Source organism: Lutra lutra, chromosome 7, assembly GCF_902655055.1.
Source record: "Lutra lutra chromosome 7, mLutLut1.2, whole genome shotgun sequence".
In the NCBI taxonomy this organism is placed as follows: domain Eukaryota; kingdom Metazoa; phylum Chordata; class Mammalia; order Carnivora; family Mustelidae; genus Lutra; species Lutra lutra.
This window is the reverse complement of record NC_062284.1, coordinates 63968529-63990238: the sequence shown is the minus strand read 5'-3', so window position 1 is coordinate 63990238 and position 21710 is coordinate 63968529. Positions and strand designations below refer to the sequence as shown.

The 21710-nt window shown below is 37.6% G+C and overlaps 1 protein-coding gene across 1 annotated transcript in view; it reads right to left on the bottom strand.

Annotated features, from left to right (window-relative positions):
- The window catches only part of TRIM69 (tripartite motif containing 69), a 34408-nt gene extending 13007 nt beyond the window's left edge, over positions 1–21401 (bottom strand). Inside the window, 4 exon segments of the mRNA XM_047739134.1 lie at positions 1679–1774; positions 2787–3263; positions 18435–18807; positions 21260–21401. Of these exon segments, the coding sequence (XP_047595090.1) occupies positions 1679–1774; positions 2787–3263; positions 18435–18440 (579 nt within the window). The 5' untranslated portion in view covers positions 18441–18807; positions 21260–21401.
- Positions 21402–21710: the final 309 nt, after the last annotated feature.

Sequence of the window (21710 nt, the reverse complement as noted above, 5' to 3'; positions counted from 1 at the left end):
TCTCCTCTAACCAACCTCTAAGTATTAGAGTTATTTGATATTCTGTCCGGGGCTCTTTCCTCTTCTCATTGTATATTCTCTTTTTAGGTAATATCCTCTCCTTCCACAGATTTAAGTCACTCTCTATGCTGACTTCTTATTACAGCCTAGACCAACTTCTGAGCTCCAGATTCCTGTATCCAACTGTCTATTTGATGTTTCCACTCACCCGTCCCATCTAATCAGTCACCACATCCAGGTTTCTTTGTTGTTGTTTTTTTTTAAATCTCTAAAGCATATGCTGAAGTTGTTTATTTCTATCTCTGCTGCCTTTCTAGTCCAAGTTACTATCCTTACTCTCTGGGATCACTGCAATAGCCTTCTAAAATTATCCTTGTCTTTTCACATAGCCACTAGAACTAGACTCATATTTTCAAAATGAGATGAAATCATGTCCTGTTTGAACCCTATGATGGCTTCTTATTCATAGGAAGAAGTTCAAATATCCTAATGTTATCTATAAGGGCCTACATAATTGGACTCATATCTACCTCTTCAGTCTCATCTTGCATACCATAATCCAGTTTTATTGGCCCTCTGTCTAGCTTCCTATCTCAGGACTTTTCTCAACTAACTTCCTATCTCAGGACTTTTCCATATGCTCTTTGCACTTTAAGAACATAGAATGTACTTCTCAAGTACATTCTTCTCCAGGCCACTTCCTTCATATTCCCCTCAACCAGTTCACTTGGCTAAGTTACTTATCCTTCAGTTTTCAATTTTAATGGGTGATTTCTTCAGAGAATACCCCTCCCGTAGCCTAGATTAGTTCTTCATATGTATGTTCTTATGGTACCCTTTATTTTCATTTATAGTAATTATCACAGTTGTCATTTTATTGCTATTAATGGAATTAATAGCGCCCTAGTATAATATGGTATCTAGTCTAATACTTTATCCACTCAATAAATATTTTTTGAGTGAATGAATGTTGACTGTAATAGCTGAACTGGGAACTCTTACAACAGAAACAACATTTTCTGGAGACATCATTATTTCCATCTATCCTTCTTCTTTCTCTTATTGTACATATTTCTTCTTCCAGATGCCAAAAGCCAGAGAAGATTATCTTCCATAGAATAATTAATGAAGAAATAGAACCCCCAGTTTAGCCCCATAACCTAGGAACTGCTTTGCCAAGTTTCTAACTATTAATGTTCTCCTAGAGCTCCTGTGAAGCTCTAGACAATAGTTTATTTAGTTTGGGGGAAGCTAAGAAAGATAAAATTGGATGGTAAAAAACAGCAATCTGAGAGACCTGCAGTCAGAGGTAGTCTGGTTATAAACCCAAAGAAAAGAAAGATATTTCTTTGGGCATAAAAATCTTTAGTGGATTCTTCTGATAAATCCCTTATTTTGCCATATATAAAAGGAAAGATGAGACAGATCATGACCTCAGAACAAACACCTAGTGACTGAGCCATCAGAAGTATCAGCATGTAACAGGAAAGGTCAATCTCTTCTCTGTGTTGATCAACCATTGAGAACTTATTTCATACAGTGTCCACTTTCTAATTCTATAGCAGGTGCCATTTAGTGTATTGATAATATACATATAGGCACCTTTCTACTCATATAGCTGAAGTTACAAGCAAGGTGTTTCAGTTCTATATCATAACCCCTCTACCCTGCTTCTCACCTTGTAAGCAGCAATAGCATCTTTCTGCATATTCTTCAGGGACTGAAGTTCCTTCAGGGTTGCCTCCAGTTGACCTTGATGGGTGGTGAGCTCCTTCTGGAGATACCACATAGAATTAATCCACACTAACTTGGGAAATGTCGGGCCATATTGTATCTCTAAGCCCCAGGGTGTCAGGGAAAAAAAGCGAGTTATTGCTGCAAGTGCTTCCTTTCCCCTGAATCATAATTCCTGTTTCTTCAAAGAATTGTAAAGAAAATAACAAGTCGTAGAAAAACTTAGTTTTATGCTCTTATTAGCTTACTATAGGGATTTGAAGAAAATAACTCTACATTTTCTACTCTAGTAATACTGTTCTCACTAACTATACTTCTACTTACATTGTTATCATTTAGAATACTCATTTCTGGGGTGCCTGGGTGGCTCAGTGGGTTAAACCTCTGCCTTCGGCCTGGGTCATGATCTCAGGGTCCTAGGATGGAGCCCCACATCCAGCTCTCTGCTCAGTGGGGAGCCTGCTTCCCTTCCTCTCTCTGCGTGCCTCTCTGCCTACTTGTGATCTCTCTCCCTCCATCAAATAAATAAATAAAATCTTTAAAAAAAAAAGAATACTCATTTCTTCCTTTTGCCCTTTCAAATATAAATTATTTCCCAATTCAAGCTTTCATTCACCATGCATCCCCTATTTCCATTTTCTCTAATCTTCTTTGAAATTCTAAATATTTATGAATTACAAATGTGACAAAATTTAGCTCTCAATAGTAGATTATCTTGCTTCTGTTGTTTTATTCATTTTAAACTTGACTAAATTTCAAGACTTTTATAATAAGAGCAATATCTTGTACATCCATACTCTACATGGGGTCTAATAGAGTTATCTCATGGCAGCATATAGGTAAATATTTGAGTGAGTGAGTGAGTAGGCCAGAGCTACTCCACTGCTCCTTTCCTATAATCAGCAACTCTAGAGAAAGAACTTTGCAAGATATGTTGTATTTTCTAAGCTTACTAATAATCATCTGAATAAAGGTTGGCAGAGAGAAGAAACCCTACAAAAGATTTTTCCCAGCTTTCCTAAGGCATTTTTCAAGGCCCAGGGCTCACCCACCATGAAGAAATGGACAGCATCAGAGATCTGCAGGAAATCTTTAGACTGCCCGACAGACAACCGAGCATCTTTGCATTGAAAGCAGATCAGTTTCCCATCTGGCTTACTGAATATTTTCAGGTTCTCTCCATGCTCTGGGCACTGTGGATGGCCCTTGAGTAAGGGTAGCTTCTTAATCTTCTCTACCAGCTTCTCAAGTACAAGATTGAATGTACAGTTGCTATATTGACATAGCATCTTACACTCAGGACAGAATGTTTCCTTTGCTTGCTGCTTCCAAAAGTTTTGGATACAGGCCTGGCAGAAGTTGTGGCCACAGCTTAGCATCAGTGGATCACGGAACCAATCATTACATAGTGGGCAGTGTAGCTCCTTAGTAATATCTTGTATCTGCACTTTAGAGGGTATCTGGGTGATCAGATCACGCACTTCCTCGTAGTTGCCTGGGTCGATGTTGGAGCAGGGTCTGGAAGGTACCTTTGGAAAAGAACAACTAAAATGAGTTTCACTTTCCTGCTGCCCATTTCAAACTCCAGGAGAGTGGGCTCTGTTCTTAAAGGAACTGAGAATAGGTACAGCCAGAGTAAAAGCACTGGTCTCCTCTTTGAAAGTGATCTGATAAATTCATCATTTTCTTATGTTATTTCTACTCCCAACACTATTTAAACTTTAACAGAGAACTAAGGCAAAAGAAAGAGTATTCAAACTAAGAATGTTTTTTATTGTATATTCTTCTTTCCACCCACTTTCCCAATGTATTAGTTAAAAGTTTTACTTTCAACTTTTGTTTTACTAGTTATTACCTTTTTGTTTTGTTTTGTTTTGTTTTCTAGAAGTCATATACAAAGAATTGGAAGATCAGATTCCTCAGTGATGTAATATTACCAACCATAATATCATCTAGTCTTTTCCTCCTCCTTTTTTAAGAACACATTTCAGAGGGGTACCTTGGTGGCTCAGTGGGTTAAAGCCTCTGCCTTTGGCTCAGGTCATGATCCCAGGGTCCTGGGATCAAGCCCCACATCAGGCTCTCTGCTCGGTGGGGAGCCTGCTTCCCCCTCTGTCTCTCTGCCTGCTGCTCTGCCTACTTGTGATCTCTGTCAAATAAATAAATAAAATCTTTTAAAAAATTTAATTAGGGGGCACCTGGGTGGCTCAGTGGGTTAAGCCGCTGCCTTCGGCTCAGGTCATGATCTCAGGGTCCTGGGATCGAGTCCCACGTCGGGCTCTCTGCTCAGCAAGAAGCCTGCTTCCCTCTCTCTCTCTCTGCCTGCCTCTCCATCTACTTGTGATCTCTCTCTGTCAAATAAATAAATAAAATCTTTTAAAAAAAATTTAATTAGGGAGTGTGCCTTCTTTTTCTCTTCTCTGAGTTTGTGTAAAAATAATAGAATTATCTGTTCCTTGAGTATTTGGCCAAATTCACCAGCATAACCTTTGGGACTAATGCTTTGGTTTGTTGTTGTTGTTTGTTTGTTTGTTTTTGCATTATCTAGAAGTACTGTTTTACTTTTTCAATACTTATGGGATCATTTAGATTTTCCATAGTTTTCTGACCCAGTTATGGAATTTATATTTTCCTGAGAATTTATTTTGCCTAAGTTTATAAGTGTATTTGTATAAAACTATATTCTCTTATTATCTTTTTATTGAGATATACATACATAAGGGTATATACAGTATATACAGTATTTATATATTTTAAATAAGAATAACAAAGCAACATTTTGTAATTGCCACCCAGGTCAAAAAGTAAAACACTAATTGCCAATACCTTTGATGACCCCTGTGTGTTCTTTTCTAATTGCATAAGTCTTTATTCTCATAGATAGCCAATATTCTGCTTTTTTGACTTAAACATTACTATACTTTTCTCTATTATTTCATCATCTATGATTGCATCCCTAGCTAATATAGTGTTTAGTTTTTTCTTCTGTTTTGAACTTTATGTAAATACCCCAGATTAAGATAGTTAGGATTCTATATTATCTCTCATTGCCACACCTTCACCAAGGTTGTAGCTCTTCAAATGTCCCAGCTTTATTCAAAAGTCTCAGGTCTAGTTCCTTACTTGGTGCAGGTCTAAGGATTGTTAAATCTGAGGTTTCCTCAGTCTCAGTAACTCTAAACTACCTCGATGCTTTTCAGTTCTATATTCTTTTTTTTTTTTTACTTTGGAATTTCTCTTTACTTTTTTGTATAACTCCATTTCAAAGTATGGATTTCAAAGGATGTCTGTTACATCTTAACTGGCATTTCTGGGTATTTTCTAGTGGTAGGTTTTCCAGGAAAAATGGTTAATGAAAGGGTTGCCTGGCTGGGAACTTCAGGGAGAACCCCGCAAAAACAACTATTAAACCTGCAAAACTGTCAGAATGAACTTTTGCAGAACTTTGGGATCTAGTAAAAAACTTATAACCAAGGAAAAACTTAAGGAAGAAGCTGCCACATAGTAGTAAGAGTGTAACTGTTGCATTTTAAATCATTCACATACCACTCTTCACTCCCTAAATTGTTGATAGCCATGAAGATGGCAGCTGTACTCTTGGTGCAAGTTGCTAGTGCCAGAGGGAGTATGAAAACTCACAGCTAAATTTATAGTGATAAACACCTACCTTTAAAAAACAATGACCACAAATCAATGACCTAACTTTCTATGTTAAAAAAAAGCAAAAAACCTAAAAAAAAAAAAAAAAAAAAAACCAAACAAACAAACAAACAAACAAAAAACAAGCTAAATCCAAAGCTAGCATAAAGAAGGACAAAAAGATTAGAGTGGAGATAAATGAAATAGAGACTAGAGAAACAACAGAGAAAAATTAATGAAACCAAAAGTTGATTCTCCGAAAACATCCACAAAATTGACAAACCTTTAATAAGCTAATGTTTTCTAAAAGGAAAGAGAGAAGACTGAAATTATTAAAATCTGAAATGAAAGGAGAGATATTACTAAAGGCCTTAGATACTAGGTAGTATCTACTTAGATACTATAATACTAGAAAAGTATTATAAGAGAATACTGTAAATAATTGTATGCCAACAAATTGGATAACCTAGATGAAATGGAAAAATTCCTAAAAACATATTAACTACCAAAACTGACTCAAGAGGGGCACCTGGGTGGCTAAGTAGGTTAAGTCTCTGCCTTCGGCTCGGGTCATGATCTCAAGGTCCTGGGATTGAGCCCTGCATCAGGCTCTCTGCTCGGCGGGGAGCCTGCTTCCTCCTCTCTCTCTACCTGCCTCTCTGCCTACTTGTGATCTCTGTCTGTCAAATAAATAAATAAAATCTTTTTAAAAACTGACTCAAGAAAAAATAGTAAATATGAATAGACCTATAACAAGAGATTAGTAATCAAAAACCTACCAATAAGGAGGGGGAAATATGGCAGAGGAGTAGAGGACCCTATTTCAACCAGTCCCTTGAATTAAGATGGATTTCTGCCAAATCATTCTGAACACCCATGAAATCAGCCTGAGATGTAAGAAGTCTACAAACAGACTATCTCCGGCGGTTAGTCTCGAGGTATGAAGCAGAGATCTGTGATTTTGTGAGCAGATATTGGAAGATAGGGGAGGGAACCTTCATAAACTTGTACCAGGAAGGTGAGAAAATGCAAAAACCTCCCATGCAGGAGATGGGGCACAGACTCTCAGACAAGTAGCAGTGGGGAAAGAACTTTAGGGCAGCACCCCAGACAGAAACCTGGAACTACAGGTGTGTGCACGAGAACTGGGGTGGCTTTCGATTTTAGAAGCACAAAGGGCAGTGCCTGGCCCTGGGAGCGGCATTTGGGAGTGCTGCTGTGGGGCACACAACCCAGGAGACTATGGTTTTTAGCAACACAGACAGAAACAGAGACAGTGTGGCCTGGAGAGCTCAGTAAAGAGTAGACTGTGATCTCTCTGTTCTGAGACAGAGGTTTGAATGAAGTCACTTCTGCTCTGACTCTCGGAAGAGATTCAGAAAGCTGTCAGGGATGGGGCGCCTGGGTGGCTCAGTGGGTTAAAGCCTCTGCCTTCAGCTCGGGTCGTGGTCCCGGGGTTCTGGGATCGAGCCCTGCATTGGGCTCTCTGCTCAGCGGGGAGCCTGCTTCCTCCTCTCTCTCTGCCTGCCTCTCTGCCTACTTGTGATCTCTGTCTGTCAAATAAATAAATAAATAAATAAATCTTTAAAAAAAATAAATAAAATGCTATGAATAAAATGCAGTCCAAACTGTATACTCTGACCATCAGGTTAAACAAGACAGAAGAACAAATTAGTGAGCTAGAAGATAAGATGATAGAAAAAAAGGAAACCCAGGAGGCATGGGAAAAAACAGATTAAAGCCCAAAGAGTCAAACTGAGAGAGATTAATGACTCAATGAAATGTTTCAAAATCAGAATTTTTGGGATCCCTGAGGGGGTGGAGAGAGAGAGATATCTAGAAGATATATTTGAGCAAATCATAGCTGAGAACTTCCCTAATCTGGGGAAGGAAACAAATATTCATGTCCAAGAGGCAGAGAGGACCTCTCCCCAAATCAGACCGACACCATGACATATAAAGTACAATTCACAGATCTTAGATCCAAGGAAACGATCTTGAAAGCAGCAAGGGGAAAGAGATTTCTTATGCAAAGAGGGAGAAGCATCAGCATAACTTGTCTGCAGAGACCTGGCAAGCCAGAAAGGACTGGCAAGACATTCAGGGTACTTAAATGAGAAGAACATGCAGTCAAAGATACTTTATCTAGCAAGGCTGTCATTCAGAATGGATGAAGAGACAAGGAGCTTCCAAGACAGGCAGAAACTGAAAGAATATGTGACCACCAAGCCAACTCTGCAAGAAATATTAAGGGGGGTTCTATAAAAGGAGAAAGAACCCAAGAGTGATAAAGAACAGAAATTTGCAGAGACAATCTATAGACACAAGGACTTCACAGGTAACATAATGACAATAAAATCATATCTTTCAATAATCATTCTCAATGTGAACAGTCTAAATGCTCGCTTGAAAAATTATCCTGATACTAAAACCAGATAAAGATATTAAAAGAAAATAAACTAATTTTAGGATTTTTTTTTTTTACAAGAGAATGAAAAGCAACTCAAAGACTGGAGAAAAATATTTGTAAAGCTTGTACCTGATAAAGGTCAAATATCCAGGATATATGAAGAACTCTAAAAATTCAACAGCAAAAAGACAAACACTCGATTTAAAAATGAGCAAAGGACTTGATTAGACATTTCTCCCAAGAAGATTGACAGATGGCCAACAAGTATATAAAAGATGCTAACATCATTAAAGAAATGCACATAGAAATCACAATGGTTGGTTCATACCAACTAGGATTGCTATAATTTTTTTTAATAGAAAATAACAAACATTGGTGGGGACCTGGAGAAATCGGAAACTTTATACGTTTTGCTGAGAATATAAGATGGTACAGCTACTGTGGAAAACAGTTTGGCAGTTCCTTCAAAATGTTAAACATAGAATTAATACATGGCCAACCATTCCACAACTAGGCAGATGCCAAAAAAAATTAAAAACAGGTGTTCAAACAAAAACTTGTTCACAGATATTAATAGCAGCACTATTCACACTTGTCTCAGTTGGAAACACCCTAAATGTTCATCAGCCAATGAAATGGATAAATAAAATAAAATTTGGCATATCCATGAAATCAAAGATTATTCCATTATAAGAAGGAATGAAGTACTGATACATGCTACAACATAGGTGGACCTCAAAAACATTATGCTAAGTGAAAGAAGCCAGGCACAGAAGTCGCATATTATTTCATTTGTATGAATATCCAGAAAAGGTGAATACATAGAAACAAAAAGCAAATTAGTTGTTGCCAAAAGCTGGAGGGAGGGAGAAATGGGGAGTGACTGGTTAACAGGTATGGGATTTATTTGGGGGACATAAAGATATTTTGGAACTAAGTAGAGGTGATAGGTACACAATACTGTGAATGTGCTAAATAGCAGTCACTGAATTGAACACTTTAAAATGGCTAATTTTATGTAAATTTTACAGTTTAAAAAAATGAAGCCATATCTGACTCCAGAGCCAAAATTTTATACTGAACAGGATCCTGCTTTGCATAATGCTGTATTATGGCTACTGTTTGATGTGTACCACCAGAATTGGCTTTGATTTCAATGCTTAAGAGTCTGATGAAATACGCATTCAATAATGCCAGCTCTGTTCTAAAGCCCATATTGCTGGGGCATTGAAATGGGTAAAATAGAGGATTCTGCCTATAAGCAGCTCACATCCACTAACATTTGTGGGTCAGATTAAAATACAACTAGGAGCCCCTAGTAGGAGGGTAATTTGTATAATGGAGATAGGGATGTTTTAGGGGAGCATAATAGATAGGTCCCTGACACTTGAATAGGATGTAGGAGCCAAAAGAAACATTAAAGATCACTAAGGTGGGACTTGAAAGATCATATCTTAGGCAGACAAAAAGTGAGGAAAATTAATATGGGGGGTAAGAAATATTAAATGTACATGTATTATTTCTCAACTTGTATATTACGTTTTCTGAAGAATGAAAAAGTTAAATATAGACAGAAGTTATATTCTGAGGCAGAATCCCTGAGGGTTGGTTATGTCTCATGCTCTTGAAAGGGAAACTAGAACTTATAACTTGTTCTGATTCTCAAGTTAGTAATAGAATCAAGGGAATCCAAAGAATTCTAAGACCAGAGTTCTCTCCATCTGCTACACTTCCCCCTTGAAAATCTGAGAATCCAGAGCTGCTTTATTTCTCATTCTTGACCACCCATTCCCAGGTAGAAGTTTGTATTTGCCTCTATCTAGGGGCTTAGTTCTGCTTATATTCACATCTATCCTAGACAGGGGAACATGGCTAAAAATTATTTGACTCGTCATCAAATTCCATTCTCATTGATGACTTTTTCTATTGCTCTCTTCCCATACCTAAATTTTCATCTCTTTCTGTCCAAGTGCTTTGGCTTGTGTCCATAGACCTTGGTTCCCTAGTCTTGTACACCACTTGTGTTCACTATCACTGACACCAGATCTCCTCAAACCTGGATCTTGCCTGCTTGGATCTACTATAGCCATTTTCTCTTTGAATATTACCTCTCCACCATGCTCTCCAGTCCCTTTTTCTGTAACTCCCATCAGACAAACATCAGAGCTTCTTAGCCAACTTACCTCTTAATTTCCTTTCCTTATTTTCTAACTACATTTTTAAACTGTGCTTTGCTCTGGACATTTTCTCCCATTCTTTTTTATAGATGCTGTTTATTTCTTATTTCTTTAAACATCTTTGAATGAAGAGACATCTTTAGTTCTCCCTGCATCAGCTATTTATAAGAAATTTGCAAGAGGGTGGAGAAAGGGCCATATCTGAGGCTATTTTCTTTATGAAACAATGTGTACATGAGTTCTCATAGCCCTTACTTCCCCCCATGATCAGCACTGCAGGGTTACTTATACTGTAGTCAGTCTCCTCCACTCTTCCTCACCAACAAACTTCTTTCCACAAATATGGCTTGTTTGCCCTTGTTCACCTTCACTTCTCTTGTGTCTCAAATCTTGGTGAAAAATGGGTACATGAAATCTCCTGCTTTAGCCTGCTTGCCTGTTCTCATTGTTCTGTACAAGTGCTTGCCGGTCTTGGGGCACTTTCTTTGGAGAGCTATGTCACTCTTGCTTTGTATAAAATCTGCATCCCTAAGCATCTATTATTACATTCCTGTATGACTTTCACTGTATTGATATGGTAGCCCTTCATAGGCTTGTAATCCAGGCTTACAGACATCTCTAGCTATATTGCAAGTAGAGTTTGTCTAGTTTTCATTCTTCTTGTAGTTTTGAGTTAAAGAAGGATAAGTTTCTGAGAGAAGAAGAAATGAAACCACTGTTTTTATTCTACCACTTGAAAACCAAAGCTTAAGTTGTTTATGACACTTTATCCAACATTTCTACGTGTTTTGGGGGGAGTAGGTTATAGAGATATTTCAATATGTCCTTCATATACCATCTTGACCAGATTTAGTAACGTATTTTCAGTAATAATCAGTGTGGATGCCTCTCCTCAAAGATTACAAGTTGGATTTCTCTCCAACTTATAGGAATGGGGACTCAAAGTACATATTAAACAGTGTTACAGAAAAGGCTATGCACTATTCTTTGCACACCTGGATTTTTTAAACCAAGATTCATCCCCAGTACCTACTAGATGTGTTAATCATCTAGTTGCTGTCATTCGTGCAGTCCATGCTAAAGGTCAAGACTACATTCATGGGGCACTTGGGTGGTGCAGTTCGTTAAGCATCTGACTCTTGGCTTAAGGCTCAGATTGTGATCCCAGTGTAGTGACATGGAGGCCAGCATTGGGCTCTGTGCCCAGCACAGAGTCTGCCTTGGATTCTCTCTCCTTCTGCCCCTCCTGCCTTTGCTTGCACTCATACTCACTTTCTCTCACACACACACTCTCTCTCAAAATAAATAGATGGACCTTTAAAAAAAGAGGGGGGGAAGACTACATTTATCATGCAGCCTTTACCCTCTCCCAGGTATAGGTGAATAAAATACAGCTGGGCTTTTGACCCATTTGACAACCCAAGCTGTGACCTAAGCAAAAAGATGATCTGGGCAATATAGAATCTCTTGTGAATTTAACTTTGGAAATAGAATCAGGAAATTGACAGTTGAAGCAAATCATATAGATAGCCATGAGGTACAATTTGGGACATGAAAAGTCATGGCATGAAGAATTTTATTTATTTTTTATTAAAATTTTTTATTTTTTTTATAAACATATAATGTATTTTTAGCCCCAGGGGTACAGGTCTGTGAATTGCCAGGTTTACACACTTCACAGCACTCACCATAGCACATACCATCCCCAATGTCCATAACCCCACCCCCCTCTCCCGACCCCCCTCCCCCGAGCAACCCTCAGTTTGTTTTGTGAGATTAAGAGTCTCTTATGGTATGTCTCCCTCCCGATCCCATCTTGTTTCATTTATTCTTTTCCTACCCCCAAACCCCCCAAGTTGCATCTCCACTTCCTCATATCAGGGAGATCATATGGTAGTTGTCTTTCTCTGACTGACTTATTTCGCTAAGCATAACACCCTCTAGTTCCATCCACGTCATCGCAAATGGCAAGATTTCATTTCTTTTGATGGCTGCATCGTATTCCATGTATATATATACCACATCTTCTTTATCCATTCATCTATTGATGGACATCTAGGTTCTTTCCATAGTTTGGCTATTGTGGACATTGCTGCTATAAACATTCAGGTGCACGTACCCCTTCAGATCACTACGTTTGTATCTTTAGGGTAAATACCCAGTAGTGCAATTGCTGGGTCGTAGGGTAGCTCTATTGTCAACTTTTTGAGGAACCTCCATGCTGTTTTCCAGAGTGGTTGCACAAGCTTGCATTCCCACCAACAGTGTAGGAGGGTTCCCCTTTCTCCACATCCTCACCAGCATCTGTCATTTCCTGACTTGTTAATTTTAGCCATTTTGACTGGTGTGAGGTGGTATCTCATTGTGGTTTTGATTTGGGCATGAAGAATTTTAAAGGAAACAGAATCTAGGAGCTAAATTTTAAGTAGAAGTCAGAAGAAATGCAGGTGTAGATGGAGCCAGTTCATTGGTAAAGACAAGAATTTTAGAGAGAAACAAATGTGGAGAGTGTCTATGTTACATTAATCACAGCACTGTCCTATGACTCTTCTTGGATTCTGATGCCTAGCACAGTTCTTTGCTACAGAAGGGGCTCAACAAACAAGTTGGAAGAATAGATATTTATCCTCATGGTAAGTGTGGTTACCTCTTATTTAAGATAACTTGTCTAAATCTCTTTGCTCTTATTAATCGACCCTCTACCTCCACACAGTATAAAAACTGTTTTCTGAAATCTTGTCATGGAGTTTGCTAAACATTCTTATAATGACTTACTCTCAATCTTCCTCCTCCTTGACTTACAAGTCTCTCTCATTTGACTCCTGTAATACGATACCATCTAGTTCTCCTGTCTCTGACCACTCCTATGCCTTGGTCAGTTTCTCTTCCTCTTCTCACTTTCTTAAGTGTAAGCGATCACCGTGGTCTAGCTTCAGTTCTCTTCTAGCTCTCTACTCTTCTTCCCAAGTGAACCATTCATTCCCAACGTTGTGTACAACCTCTATAGAGGTGACTAGGGAGGTGACTCCCAAATCTGTATCTCTAAGCCCACATCTCTGAGCTTACAACTGGATCCTTGAAACTCAACAAGCCTGAAACATAATTTTTATTTCTTCCTAAGTCAGTTCCTTCTCTTGACTTCCCTATTTCTATTTATTGTACCGCCAATATCCCAGTTTTGAAATATGAGTTATCTTTGGGTGTTCTCTTCTTCCTTTCCCATCACCTAGTCAGTTACAAAGTCTAGTTAATAATAGTAGAAATAATAATTGCTAACCCTTCTCTGCCTCAAAAATCTGCTTTTGCTTTCCATTGCCTACCAAATAAGTTGTGTGGGGTTTTTTTTATTACTAAAAAGTCCCTAGATTTCAGAATCCTATACATGTTACAAACTCCTATTTCTAGTCTTATCTCCCATGGTTCTGTTGTACAGGGAAAACTTTTAGCTTACCATCCTTTCATATGCCAATGACTCATTTAAGTTTCATTAACCAAAAGATAAACCCCCCAAATTTTTTTAAGATTCTTCCATTTTTTTGCACTAGGCTGAGTGGGCAATTCTATGGAAAAAGAAAAAAATCTAATTGTTCACCCTCTCAATATGTGCTTAGAAGATCAAACTCAGAAACATATGCCCTTCAGGGAATATGCAAATATAAAACGTATTGAATTTTAAGCCAATCAGTCTGTCTAGAAAACTTTAAAATTAGATGCATTCTGAATAAGATAAAAGTTGTGGGAGAACCTGGCCAGTTAATGATTTAAGAGAAAGGTTGCCTACCAGAGCACGTTGTTAGTCCTAGTGAATGCAGTAGCTTTTGGAAATGGATACCATCTAGGAATTGTATACAGTATGTTTTTAAAATACATTTAAAGTATATGAGTGGTTTCCAGGGCTGGGTCAAGGGGGAAATGAGGTGTGACTGCTAGTAGGTATGGAATTTCTTTTTGTGGTGATGAAAAATGCTCTAGAATTAAATAGTAGTGTTGGTTGTACAACTTTGTGACTGAAAAACCACTGACTCATACACATATGTGAAGACATATATTTAATGTTAATTTTGACATTATATGATTTTTTGTAATTTGATTGTTAATTCATCTTGCCAATTGAGGTTTTACAAATTACTCTTTCAAGAATATAGCCTCTTCTATAAAACAAGGTATTAGTTTAATCATATTAACTAATATTTACTGACCATTTACTATGCAAAATGCTTTTTGCACATTATTTCATTTAATCCTCATAACAGCCTTTTGAGATAGGTATTATTCTGCTGTTTTGAAGGAAATTGAAGCCTAGGTTAAATAACTTGCCAGGGTTACACAGTAATTAAGTGGTAGAGCCTGGATTTGAACTGATTATCTGACCGCAAAGCCCATTTTCCTAATCATTGAGTCAGGAGAGGGCCAATCAGTGTTTTGTGCAATTGAATTTATTAAATGGATCAACCCTGTGGGACACCTGGATGGCTCAGTCAATTAAACGTCTGCCTTCAGCTAAGGTCATGGTCCCAGGGTCCTTGGATTGAGCCCCACATCAGGATCCCTGCTCAGCAAGGAGTCTGCTTCTTCTTCTTCCTCTCCCTTTATCCCTCCTCCTTCTCCTGCTCTCTCTTTCTCCCTTTCTCTCTAAATAAATAAAATCTTTTAAAAAATCTTTAAAAAATAATAAAGTAAAATAAATAAAATAAATTTTAATTTATTTTATTTATAATTTATAATAAACTATAATTTTATTTTGTTATTTATTATTTTATTTTTTATTTTATTTTTATATTATATATAATTATATATTTATTATATATTATTTTATATTTTATATATGATAATAAATATTAATATACTATATTTTATGTGTAAAATATATAATCATAATTTATAAAATAATGATATTGAATTTTATTTTTATTTATATTTATTTTATATTTATTATTTATATTATAAAAATATAAATTATAAATGAATATTTATGTGTATATTTATAAATAAATATTTAATAATATACAAATAATAAATAACAATAAAATAAAAATAAAATATTTAAACAATAATAAATGGATCCAACTCCAGCAAAATTGCTGGAACAATTTCCTGCAACTCCAGAGGGAAAAATAGGAGAGTCTGAAAACTGGAAAACAAAGGTGATTCTGAAATTTCTCTATCTGGAAATCTTAGGAAATCACATCCACTGCCAGCTCCAGCTCCTTAGGGAAAGTCTAACCTGAAGGTAGAAGGAGAGAAATTAAAGTCCAGGATAGGAATCACCCTTAGAAAGTACCTGGCTGGTAGCAATCACTTTATAAGAAAACACATCCATCTCCTTTCACTCACCTTGTATATTCTCATAAAGCAGAGAAAAGGCAAGGAAGGAGTAACACAATGAAGTCATTGGAAACTTGCAGAAAAATGCTCAAATTTTTCCCAGTTTTTACTCCCCTGGGAAGTTTTGGATTGTGAACTTTTGAAATCATGGTTAGTAAAATATTTAAAGGTCATTTGTTACTTTTCAAAAAGCTTTTATTTCTTCAAAGTAATTTTTAAAAACTCTGATGGGCAGGTTTCTGAAGAATTAACCTTAAGAGCAGAAAAATACAATTCATCTATAGAAGACAAATTATGTGTTACATCTGGCTCAAACACAAGAGCAAGATACAGTCACGCTTCATGTGGCCAGTCACTTTCACTCTTTTTTTTTTTTTAAGATTTTATTTATTTATTGATAGAGAGAAAGATCACAAGGAGGCAGAGCAGCAGGCAGAGAGAGAGCAGGAAGCAGGCTCCCCGCTGAGCAGAGAGCCTGATGTGGGGCTCGATCCTAGGACCCTGAGATCATGACCTGACCCGAAGGCAGAGGTTCAACCCACTGAGCCACCCAGGCACCCCTGCCATTTTAACTCTTATAAGAAAGAAAGATTATAAACTTTATCACTTAGTCTTAGCTTCTCAGAGTTAAAAGAGACCAGAAGTCATTTAATTCACTCCTTCCTAGCTGCTGTGTGAACATTTCAAATAATGGAAAACTTACTATTACACAATTTTTTATTATGATAGAAAAGTGTCTATTTTTACTAACTTCACCTTAAAAAGAGTGCAGTAAGAATAGTTAATAGTAATAAGAGTATAGTAGAAATAGACAACAGTGTCCATTTTTCCCTCTAGAAGTTATAAACAAAATACATATAACTCTGTTTCATCAACTAAGGATAGGGAAGAGTAAGAGCAAATCCAAAGGTTCCAAAACTGAGGAAATTAAATCCTTATCTTAATGATTAATATACATTTAATTAAACTTTATAAGAAATGGAAACTGATGGGTATGATGATAAATCAGAACATAAGGACTCGTGTCAAAACTCCTTGTTCATGAATTTTAGTATTTTTCAGCTTTCTTTTTGTAAATATACATTTTCTTTTGTCTATCAAGAAAACACTTAGTTCAGACAAATATAACTTCTTTTATTTTAGCTCTGAAGACATCTTAAAGGAACTCAATTAAAAATATTTAACCCCTCAACAAAACTAAAACACAACCTACTGAATGGGAGAAAATATTTGCAATTGACATATCCAATAAAGGGTTAATATCCAAAATATAAAAAGATCTTATACAACTCCTATAGTTGTATAATAAAAACAAATAACCCAATTAAAAATGGGTGGAAGACATGAACAGACATTTCTCCAAAGAAGATATGCAGATGGCCAACAGACACATGAAAAGATGTTCAACGTCATTAATTATCAGAGAAATGCAAACCAAAAGCACAATGAGATACCACCTTACACCTGTCAGAATGGCTAATGTAAAAAAACAAGAAACAACAAGTGTTGTTGAGGACGTGGAGCAAAAGGAGCCCTCATACACTATTGGTAGGGATGCAAACTGGTGCAGCCACTACGGAAAAAATTTTATGGAGGTTCCTCAAAAAATTAAACATAGAACTACCATATGAGCCAGTAATTGCACTTCTGGGTACTTACCCAAAGAATTCAAAAACACTAATTTTAAGGGATACAGGAATGTGTTTATTGCAGCATTAGTTACAATAGCCAAATTATGGAAGCAGCCCAAGCATCCATCGATAGATAAAGAAGAGATGGTGTATATACACCGTGGAATATTACTTAGCCATAAAAAAGAATGAAATCTTACCATTTGCATCAACATGGATGGCCCTAGAGGGTGCAATGCTAGGAGAAATTAGCCAGTCAGAGAAAGAAAATTACCATATGATTTCACTCATATGTGGAATTTAAGAAACAAATGAACAAAGAAAAAAAGAGACAAGCCAAAAACACTCTTAATTATAGAGAACAGATTGGTGGTTACTGCAAAGGTGGTGGAGTGGGGGGTGGATGCAATAGGCAAAGGGGACTGAGAGCACACTGATTGTGATAATCACTGGGTAGTGTATAGAATTGTCGTGTCACTATATTGTACACCTGAAACTAATAAAACTCTCTATATTAATTATACTGGAATTTCATTTTTTTTAAATTATATCTTAGCTAATGCTAATTCCATTTATAACTTTTCAGAATTCTAACAGGCATAAATAACCCCAGACTTCACTATAGTGAAAATAAAATGATTAGTTCTTCAGTCAATTTTGTAAGACGCAGCTAAAGATAAAAATAAGTAGCTGGAAGACAAGAAAAATGTTTAATTCCTGTGAGTATCAGTTCTATTGTAAATATAAAATACCAAATGTGATAGCATAACTGGAAAACCAAGTTATATATAGTAAATTTTTTCAATCGAAAATAAAGTGATTAGGACGGGTGAAATAGGTGATGGGGAATTAAGAGTACACTTACCTTGGTAAGCACTGAGTAATAGATAGAATTGTTGAATCACTGCATTATACACCTGAAACTAACATAACACCATATCCTAACTGTAATAGAATTAAAATTTAAAAGGAAAAAATGAAACAGATCCATGTGTACTGTGAAATAAGACTATCTTTAGAATATTAAAAAATAAAGTGATTAGTTAATAAATTTTTTACAGCATTTAGTTTTATTTTTCTCAAGTTTATGTTGGGCATCACTACTTACCTACCAATCTCTCTTATCAAAGTTCTCAATTATTCTAGGGACACCAGGGTGACTCAGTCAATTAAGCAGCTGGCTCTTGATTTCCACTCAGATAGTGATCTCAGGGTGGTGGGATTGAGCCTCAGGTCTGGCTGTGCACTCACTGCGGAGTCTCCCTGAGATTCTCTCTCCCTCTCCCACTGTCCCTTCCTATCCCGCCCCCCTCTAAAATAAATAAATCTTAAAAATAAATAAATTCTCAGTTATTCCAATACCCGAAGAGAGGATAGCAGCTATCTGTCACATAATCTGTCACAAATTAAATATTTCACTGAATTTCCTTTCATGATCTAAAATCCATACCTCCTCCTGTGATCCAGTTTTCTACACTATGCCTAGAAAATGAGTTGTGTTAGAGAAGGATCACTCACCTCCATTAAGCTCTTGTCATCAGGCCACCAGAGGGCAGATGCAGTTACTTGGATCAGAGCACAACATGCCCAGAGTAGCTGCAGACCAGGAGTCAGGGACCTGGTAGTTTGCTAAGAATGGGCTCAGAGCATGACAGAAGGAAGAAAATTCAGGCACTGGGGGGATACAGCAAGGCCAGAGTGAGGTCTGGCAGATTCCGTGGCAGTTTGTCAGTTGCTTTGATCATCATTAGCTTAAGAGAAAGAGAAACCTGATTGGAATGGCCTACCCACCCACCCTTTTTTATGAGGGAGGGGGATGGCAATTCATTTCGATTCAAGGCGGCAGTCTAATCTTGAGATTGACATATCACCAATTCCGAGTTGGGATTCTCTACAAAAGAAGAAATAAACATCATCTGCCTGTAAGCCTAATGCACGAGAAATAACCACCTCATCTCCGTTTGTGATCCCAGCAATGAGACACCATCTAAGTGGCTTTAATGAAAGCTATTCCACCTCTCAGAGCTCACATTCCATTCAAACAACCCCGACTCTATTTCTGAGATATAAATGCCTGGAAAATGCTAGGCCCTTAAGGAAGCAAGATGAGAAAAGCCTCATTTCTTTCTTGAGTCATTTTAGTTCACAGAGATTTGTACCTAGACTGTGCTTCTGAGTGACCAACAGATTTTCTTATAGTAATTCCTCTAACTCAATAGATTTTATTGAATGTCTGTCTCCTACTCAACGCCTCACTGTCCAGTCCTAATGCGCACAAATATTCCTCTGGTGTTTGGGATGTCCAGATATGCCAGGTTCTGTAGCTTTGCACATGTTGTCCCTTCTGTTGGGGTCCTCTCTCTCCCAACCCCAATCATTATCTCTTTAGTAAACTTTTCCATAACCAGCCTCACCAAATTTTACTCCCTTCTCCTATCCATTGTAGAAAATATTTCGTACTGTATACTCTGTAGTACTCTGTACTAGAGTTTGTCACCTTCAGCCCTGCTGACACTTTGAGCTGGCTAAGTTTTTGTTGGGTGGGGGTGCTGTCCTGTGAATTTTAGGATGTTTACCCACATCTCTGGCCTGTGCTCACCAGATGCCAGGAGCACCTCCCTAGTTATCATAGTCAAACTGTCTCCAGATACTGCCAAATGTCTGCTAGGTACATGGGGGTGACTACCTCCCAGTTAAGAATTAGTGCTTTACTGGGCGCCTGGGTGGCTCAGTGGGTTAAGCCGCTGCCTTCGGCTCAGGTCATGATCTCAGGGTCCTGGGATCGAGTCCCGCATCGGGCTCTCTGCTCAGCAGGGAGCCTGCTTCCCTTCCTCTCTCTCTGCCTGCCTCTCTGCCAACTTGTGATCTCTGTCTGTCAAATAAATAAATAAAATCTTTAAAAAAAAAAAAAAGAATTAGTGCTTTACACATTTCTATAGCACCTTAGATCTTTGTGCATACCTGTACATAATTATTTTGTTTGATTGCATGTCTGTCCCTTCACCTAAAGTATGGACAACTGCTGGGTAGTGCTGTGTCTTGCTCACCTTGACAGTACATGGCATTTGTTGGATAAAACTCCTTATCAAATAAATGGCTATTAAATTCTGATGATCAGCTAGGAACTATGTTCTTTTTTTTTTAAGATTTTATTTATTTATTTGACAGACAGAGATCACAAGGAGGAAGAGAGGCAGGCAGAGAAGAGAGAGAAGAGGAAGCAGGTTCCCTGCCAAGCAGAAAGCCCGATGCGGGACTCAATCCCGGGACCCTGGGATCATGACCTGAGCCAAAGGCAGAGGCTTTAACCCACTGAGCCACCCAGGCGCCCCAGGAACTATATTCTTAAGTAAAAAAAAAAAAAAAAAAAAAATAACTTTGTTTCATCTTGAATATTTTTGTTGTTAGCTGAATTTTTTTTTAAAGACTTTATTTATTTAAGAGAGAGAACAATAGAGGGGGAGGGGGGCAGATGGAGAGAGAGAAACAGGCTCCTTATTAAGCAAAGAGCCTGATACAGGGCTAGATTCCAGGACCCTGAGATCTTGACCTGAGCCGAAGGTAGATTCTTAACCTACTGAGCCCTCCAGGCAGGCGCCCTTTGGCTGAAATGTTTAACCTCATTCAGTAAAGATGATTGTTCTAAATCCTACAGTCTTGCACATCCTTGAGCCTGTAGCTGTGGGACAAGAATACTGGTATAAAAGACAGAAGCCTAAAAAAAAGACAGAAGCCTTCTGTCTCACTGAAGAACCCAGAGCACTGAATAATGCTGGCTAAGATGTTTAACTCCTCTGGGAATCAGTTTCTCCCATAAGATGTGACTTCCTAAGACTCCCTTCCATCTTCAAAGATTGTGATGCCAAATTCTATATAGCCTGAGGTCCCAAATTTCACAACGGGGCACTTCAAGTTTTTATTTCACTATTTAAAAACAAAGTTGGATGTTGCCTGGATGGTTCAGTTGGTTTAGCATCTGTCTTTGGCTTGGGTCATGATCCCAGAGTCCTGGGATTGAGCCTTATCTTGGGTTCCCTTCTCACTAGGGAGCCTATTTCTTCCTCCCCCTCTTTACCACCCCCGTTCCCATCCCACTCCTAGTCATGCTCTGTCTCTCTGTCTATCTCTCTCTCAAATAAATAAATAAATAGAATCTTGAAAAAAAAAGTAAAACAAAGTTGGGGGAGGCAGTGGACAGTGATATCTTAAGAAGCTACATGTACCGGGTTTTACCATGTAATTTGTAGGGGAGGGAAACAAAAACAAAGTCAAAAATCAAAGTTACTTTTCTTTTTCCAAGCCTCAATCTTACCATTATACAAAATATAGATGATAATGCTTACCTCATAGGATTTCAGTGAGGATTAAATGAGATGATGTATATAATGGGCTTAGCAGCTCTTGGCACATGGTGAGCACCCAGGAGAGCTACTGTCATTGTGCTGACATTGGTATAGCAGATTGTTGATGAATCTTCTGCTCCCTCAAATTAACTTTCTGTCTTTAAATATAACAAGAGATACAAGTAGGTATTACTCTTCAAGGACTCCAATAGAGCCGAATATAAATTAAAAGTTCAATTTTTCATCTTCTAGAGCCCAAGGAAGTTACTGAGAAGTCAGAGTTATTTCCTCTTTTATGCTTCAGTGAGGACCTGGCAGATATTTCTATCATAGCTTTTATCACACCACATTATTTCTTTCATTGTATTACAAATGTTTTTCACATCTCTTCTCCACTAGCTGTGAGGTTCTTGGAGGAAAGGACTATCTTGTACATTTTTGTTCAAAGATT